This window comes from Ipomoea triloba, chromosome 5 (assembly GCF_003576645.1).
Source record: "Ipomoea triloba cultivar NCNSP0323 chromosome 5, ASM357664v1".
Classification (NCBI taxonomy): Eukaryota; Viridiplantae; Streptophyta; class Magnoliopsida; order Solanales; family Convolvulaceae; genus Ipomoea; species Ipomoea triloba.
In genome coordinates this window covers 30,390,957-30,397,622 of record NC_044920.1, presented here as the reverse complement: position 1 = coordinate 30,397,622, position 6,666 = coordinate 30,390,957, and the positions used below count along the sequence as shown (strand labels likewise).

The 6,666-nt window shown below is 31.6% G+C and overlaps 1 protein-coding gene across 1 annotated transcript; it reads left to right on the top strand.

Annotated features, from left to right (window-relative positions):
• Positions 1-5,259: 5,259 nt before the first annotated feature.
• LOC116020553 lies at positions 5,260-5,580 on the top strand. Its single transcript, XM_031261023.1, has one exon. It carries the CDS (start codon positions 5,260-5,262, stop codon positions 5,578-5,580), a length of 321 nt encoding a protein of 106 aa, XP_031116883.1.
• Positions 5,581-6,666: the final 1,086 nt, after the last annotated feature.

The window sequence follows — 6,666 nt, the reverse complement described above, 5'->3', positions numbered from 1 at the left end:
AAAAAAAAAAAAAAAAAAAAAAACAAGACAATTGACCACAATATAATGACATCCAAAGCATCAATATAAACTAAAAATAAAAAATAAAAAGAAAAATCTAAAATCATTAATTTAAATTTAAAAATTATATTACCAATAACATTGAATAATACCCGTTTTTAATTAGGAAATGATATTTTTAACCAAATAGGTAATCAAATTTGCCATATACGCCTATGACAACGTGTTGTTATAAAGAAATCAGATTCATATCACGGTCCAATTAGCCATAAATTCGCCAAAAGTTTCGTAACTTTTTGGGTCTTGTTTTGCCTCCTCCTTTTTGTATTCTCTTTCAACTTGAAAGCATATAACTGATGTAAGTGTTCAAACTGTATCTGATTACATGTGTAGAGTTGAGCCCATAATAATCAAATAGAAAGCCCAATATGTTTAAACCTTTTCACTGTTTAGTGCAAACTTGTCCAACACTCTATGCACCATTTAAATGCACCTAAGCCCAAAATTTGATACCCGCAAAATATAATTTTTATATTTGAAAGTCACGAATTCAATTATTGTTAACATTGTTATGGTCAAGCCTCTTGCATTCCTAGTGCGATCGTGATTTGCAAGTTATTACGGAGTACATAATAACTGAATTTACACAATACATATCTTCTAGTAGGTTCTGAATTTCCCTTTATCATCAAGACTAAAAAAAGAAGAAGAAGAAGAAGATAACCTTTTGATCCCATAACATTTGGTACACTAACTCAATGTAAGAGATATCGTAGGCGTTGAGAAAACATTACAAGAACTGTGGGGTTGTGATAGTGGTTTTCAGATATTTGTTGCTTGTATCTTACAATCTAAAAATGAAATAATGACTTATTGACTTTTTGGGACAAGTATTGTGTCTTCAAGAAAGAAGCAATAACAAGAAAACGAGAAGTCCCGCCGGAGAGATCAATCAATCAACGTTTAATTTTACTTATAGGTTCTAACGATAGAGTATATATTTTAACTAACAAATCGATCAGATAGTAAAGACCTTTTAAACATGCACGTAAGTGTGTATAAACAAGGAAATATGAAATCATTTTGAAAACTCAAAATTTATCTGCTTTATATATAGGCTTTAAATTTTAAAGCGAGTTCATGAATTTCAGGATATAGTTAGTAAAATGGTGTATTAGACGTTGGCAAACAAACCCATGTTACCAATTACATCATATAATCTGTGTGTATCTATTTGTGTATCTGCATGACGTATATAGTTTGATGTATTCAATTCGTTCCTAAAGTTTATCTTCTTATTGCGTACGTAGTATGGTAAGAGATGACAACGTGTCATTAATTGCAGCGCAGATAAGGAATGCATACAGAAATAATTCTTGTCATTTTCAAACTCCATTTTCTGAGTTTTCCTTGGTGCAATAAAAGAAGGAAAAAAGTGCCACATATAAATCTAGTACGTAGGAAAAGAACAACCAATTAACGTTAAACACGAATGATAACAGAAGAAAAACGTGAAAAGCCAAGATCCGAAAGTGGTTGCTAAATTGGTGTGAAAAGGCTGGGAAAATAGGATTTTATGTGTAAAGTGTAAACTTTATTATGGATAAAATAATGGGGGACATGATGCCATGGATGTCCAGTTTCGTTGTTGTCATCGAGAAGGCGGTGCCGACATAGAATCCACATCATCCTTTTTACCACATTATATCATAAATTATATAAACCCGTTTTCTAAATCAAATTACTTAATATTGAGACACACATTCAACTGTACACTTATACACATAAATGAACTGAAATAATGTGTCCAATCCCAGCCTAAGGAGTCTAACTCTAGTATAGGGAGCTGATTGAACTCCAACATATTGGGGAGCTCTCAACTCCGCCATATACCTTAATATAGAAACCATATTATCAATTAATAGATATTAGTTAATTTTTATTTTACATTTTTTTACTAAATAAGCTTTATTAATTATTTGATCAATAAAATATTTAATTAATTGACTACAAAAGTAGTTGTGCGGGAAAATGAAATAGAAAATTTTACTACAGTATAGATTTATACCTTAATATAGAAACAAATTACCAATTAATAGATATTAGTTAATCTCTATTTTACATTTCCTTACCAAATAAGCTTTATTAATTATTTGACCAATAAAATATTGACTACAAAAGCTTGTGCGAGAAAATGAAATAGAAAGATTTTAGATAGTATAGATTTATACCTTAATATATAAACAATAGTACCAATTAATAGATATTAGTTAATTTGTATTTTACATTTTTCTTACCAAATAAACTTTATTAATTATTTGACCAATAAAATATTTAATTAATTGACTACAAAAGTTTGGGCGGAAAATTGAAATTGAAAGATTTTACTTTTGTATAGATTTATACGTGAATATAGAAACAATATTAGCACTTAATAGATATTAGTTAATTTTTATTTTACATTTTCTTAGCAAATAAGCTTTACTAATTATTTGATAAATAAAATATTTAATTAATTGACTTCAAAAGTTTGGCCATAAAAATAAAATAGGAGTATTTTTATTTTATATATAGTATAGATTTATATGGGAATATAGAAACAATATTACCAATTAATAGATATTAGTTAATTTCTATTTTACATTTTCTTAACAAATAAGGTTTATTAATTATTTGACCAATAAAATATTTAATTAATTAACTACAAAAGTTTGGGCGGAAAAATGAAATAGGAAGATTTTACTTTGTATATATAGTATTGATATTGATATTGATTTGGTGCCAAAGACCTTGTGGTCAAGTGGCACCCGATGTCTCAGTTAACATGCCCACATGAATGATGGGAGTGGGTTCAAGCCTCAGTCGAGTCATATATTGACTCATTGTGCTTCAGTAGGTTGGGTTCGAGCCATGGAGTCATGTATTGACTCATTATACTAAAAAATATTATTGATTTGGTTTTTTATTCAAATCCACACGGATTAAAATTTAAAAACTTCTTAATTATTTTAGTTATTACAGTTGTTTAATTATGATTTGTTTCTGATTTTCGACGTAATTATGGACACGTCACACGGATTAGCAAGATTCTCGTGGATTAGTTACATTCACACGTGTACAAATCGGGTAAAAGAGTCGATATTTTTACCGTTTTCACACGTAGGCTTCGGCTGCGTTTCTCACTACTATTTGCTTAATTATTACCATCCCGAGAGTATGAGACACGCATGAGCGAAGCCGCGCCGAGTGCGCCGAGTCGAGCCAAAGAGGTAACATAGGCGGTGGCGTGACTGACGTCACAGCACATAGATGGAGTTAATTTTTATTTTTATTTATTTATTATTATTATTATTATTATTTTGTTGCAAAATAGATGGAGTTAATCTTATGCCGCAATGCATACTAGTTAATTCAAGATTCAAAAACGCAAATTTCTATAATATATTTTTTATAGAAAAATAATTCAATGCTAATATAATAAGGTAAGTATACATTTTGGGGAAAAAATATTTTGTTTAAAATTGAATAAGTGCTTACCAAATATATCAATTGGGCTGTTAATTTTGTAGGTAATTTAGTGCTATAAATAGGGAAAATGTGACCAATAATCTCATCCCATCTGATCTCTAATTAAAAGCAATTCAATCCTCTCGTCCAGAAAAAAAAATACTTTCTTCGAAATGGCATTCAAAATCGTGTGGTGTGTTCTTCTTCTTTCCCTGATTGCATTTTGTAAGTCTAATCCTTTCTTTTCTTTTGAATACTATCCTTCCCATTGAAGTTTCAATGTTTTTAAGGAGTTTAGGTAGTGTAAATGTAATATATAATTACAAATTGTGATTGTACGTAACTCTTTGTTCGGAGATAAAAACTAAAGATTAAAATTTTTGCAAGCACATCACTTGCGATTTTCATTGTATTAGCTTTATGTTTGTTAAGTGATCCGAAACTTGACAGCCCACTTGTTAGTTAGGGGGGTTGTTTTTAATGTTGATTGCATTATTTGGGCCACATCGCTCCCTCCTTTTCTGTATTACGTAATCTATATGAAGTCTTTAATCTAAGTTTGATGTTTTTCATTTCAAAACAAAAAATAATGTTTTTCAGGTACATCACCCACGATGGTTGCTGGGTGCACTAGCAATAAAGATTGTGACCCAGCAGGGCATTGCTTTTGTAACAAAACTTTACAGAAGTGCATTTGCCCTGTTCAACCACACTTGCATAAGCTCGGTTGCCGTGACGATAGGGATTGTCCTTTTCAACAGTGTCCGGGTTGTCCTTGGTCTCAACATTGTCATTGTAGCAGTACTCACTTAATGTGTGTTTGTCCTGGATCTTAAACATCTAAAGTAATGTTACTTTAGCTACTATAGCACTCAAAAATATATAAGTTCGTTTTATGGATATTGAGGATTTTCAGTCATCTCCAACTTATTCTATGTAATTCATGGTTGTTGATGAATAAATATAATACTTGATATTATTGATTTGGTGATCAATATTTTCTATAACAAATATTTCTCTCCCTCGTCAAACGATCTTACTATATTCGGTAAAAAAAATCTTTTAAAAGAAAAATAATTATCTCTATTATGTTTGTAGAAATGGCATAAGATTTGAAAAAAAGAATGATATAAATAGGCATTAAAGTTGGTGTTAATTATATTTCAATGAAATCATTTAAATGCTTTGCAAAGTTGGATTGACATGATTCAAAACCATATTATTTCCGCTCTAGGCTTGTTTTGGAGAAAATTAATTCGTGTCAATTTATTTTTTTAATACATAATTACCGTCATTTTGAGAAGGTTATGTAAGTAAATATATAATTTGAATAAGTTAGTAAATAAATCAAGAAAGGTGTATTTAGTTATGACTTTTGTATATTTTTAAAATAATGAATTTTTATATACTTTAAATAACTTTAATATAATCTTTTTAGACTTTTAATTGTTGTATATATATTAACACGATTCGATCTGTTTCACGAATAAAAATACGTGATAGAATTTCACACATTTATCTTTTAAATGAAAAAATCCGATGTTTGACATATATCAAAAGTTTCATTCTCATTTATCATATTCCTTTCTACGCATACAGCTTGCCCCACGCCCGGTCCCCGTTGCTTCCCACTTCCCCCTTCCCTATATAAACCCCCAAGCCGCAAGTCTCAACAACCCTCACTTTCAATCGATTCACAGACCGATAGATACCTTCAAATCAAATTCAATCTAGAAATCCAATCAGATCAGAATGGGGAACTGCGTGAGAAGAGAGGCGTCCACGGAATGGGGCGGCGATGACTGGAGCTCGCCGTCGGCGCTGGCGGCGGAGAAACAGGAAGAGAAAGGCGGTTTCGAGGTTTCCGGCGGTAGGAGAGAAGTAAAAGTGCAAATCAGTAAAAAGCAGTTGCAGGCGGTGCTGGAGAAGGCGGCGGATGTTGACGGCGGCGGCTCTTCTGTGCATCAGCTTCTAGCGGATTTGATGAACGCCGCTCGTCACTGCGAGATCGAAACGCATCATCGTCACGCGTCTGCTTGGCGGCCTTCCTTGCAAACCATACCTGAGCTCTAGCAGATTTTTACCTCTTTTTACCCTAGCGCTATGCTATACTCGTCGTTTTCCTTTTTCATTTTACTTTTTAGATAGCGTTTTAAGAAAAAGGTGTAAATGAAGTTCTCTTTTTTTGCAAAATTATTTTAGCAATTTTTGGATTTTTAAACGCCGTTGTAAACTGAAATTGCTTTCGGTCTTCAAGCTGTATAATTGTGGGCTCTTTCAAATAATAAATCTCAAGCTGTATAATTGTGGGCTCTTTCAAATAATAAATCACAAATTTAAAGTCGGTATTACATTGTAACACAATCAAAAGTACTAAAAAAAATTAATTATGAATAATAACATTCTGCCGATTCAATGGGTCTCGCCGATGATCTATGATTCATTATAAATTAATTGAGTAATGATATTTTATCCTTCCAACTTTTTTTCTTTCAATCTTTCCATCTTTAGATGACATTTTCTAATTAACTTTCTTTTTAATTAATGGTAGGGTCATTCAAATTATAGACCGCAATGATTTTAAGGCACATCACAAGAATAACAATTATTTTAAGTCACATCACGAGGGAAACGAAATTTTTGAAAGAGAAAGCATCATTTTCCTAAATTATAAATGGTCCAACATGTGTAGCCTATTAAAATTAGTTCACGTTTCAAAGGTCCATATGTTGGGAATCAAAATATGAAGCTTAGCAAGCTAATCATTGAAAAAACACGTGTATACAAACAAGGGCGGCGGAGCGCTAAGAAAGAGAAAGCGTTATCATGATGAATCTGTGCGAAACTAAAAAAAAAAAAAAAAAAAGTCTCAAATAACCCAGTTTAATAATTATTGGTTTATAGGTCAAACAATCAAACTATAAAACTCATATCATTTGTAACCTAATTCAGTTAGCCTCTTAGAGCATTCACACTAATGGTTCTTTCACAATTTCTGAGAGTATTAAATTCAATATGAAAGAGAGAAAAAATGGTTCTATCTGTAAAATTGAGTTTTTGAAACAATAAAAATGCATTGGAAACATACGAAGTTGTGCGCGTTTCGTGCACAGCAGACGCCTATACGGGCGCCCGTGGGCACTTGAAGCTTTATTTTTT

Excerpts from the sequence above, each read along its gene's own strand:
- LOC116020553 (XM_031261023.1), top strand. The coding sequence starts at position 5,260 with ATGGGGAACTGCGTGAGAAGAGAGGCGTCCACGGAATGGGGCGGCGAT.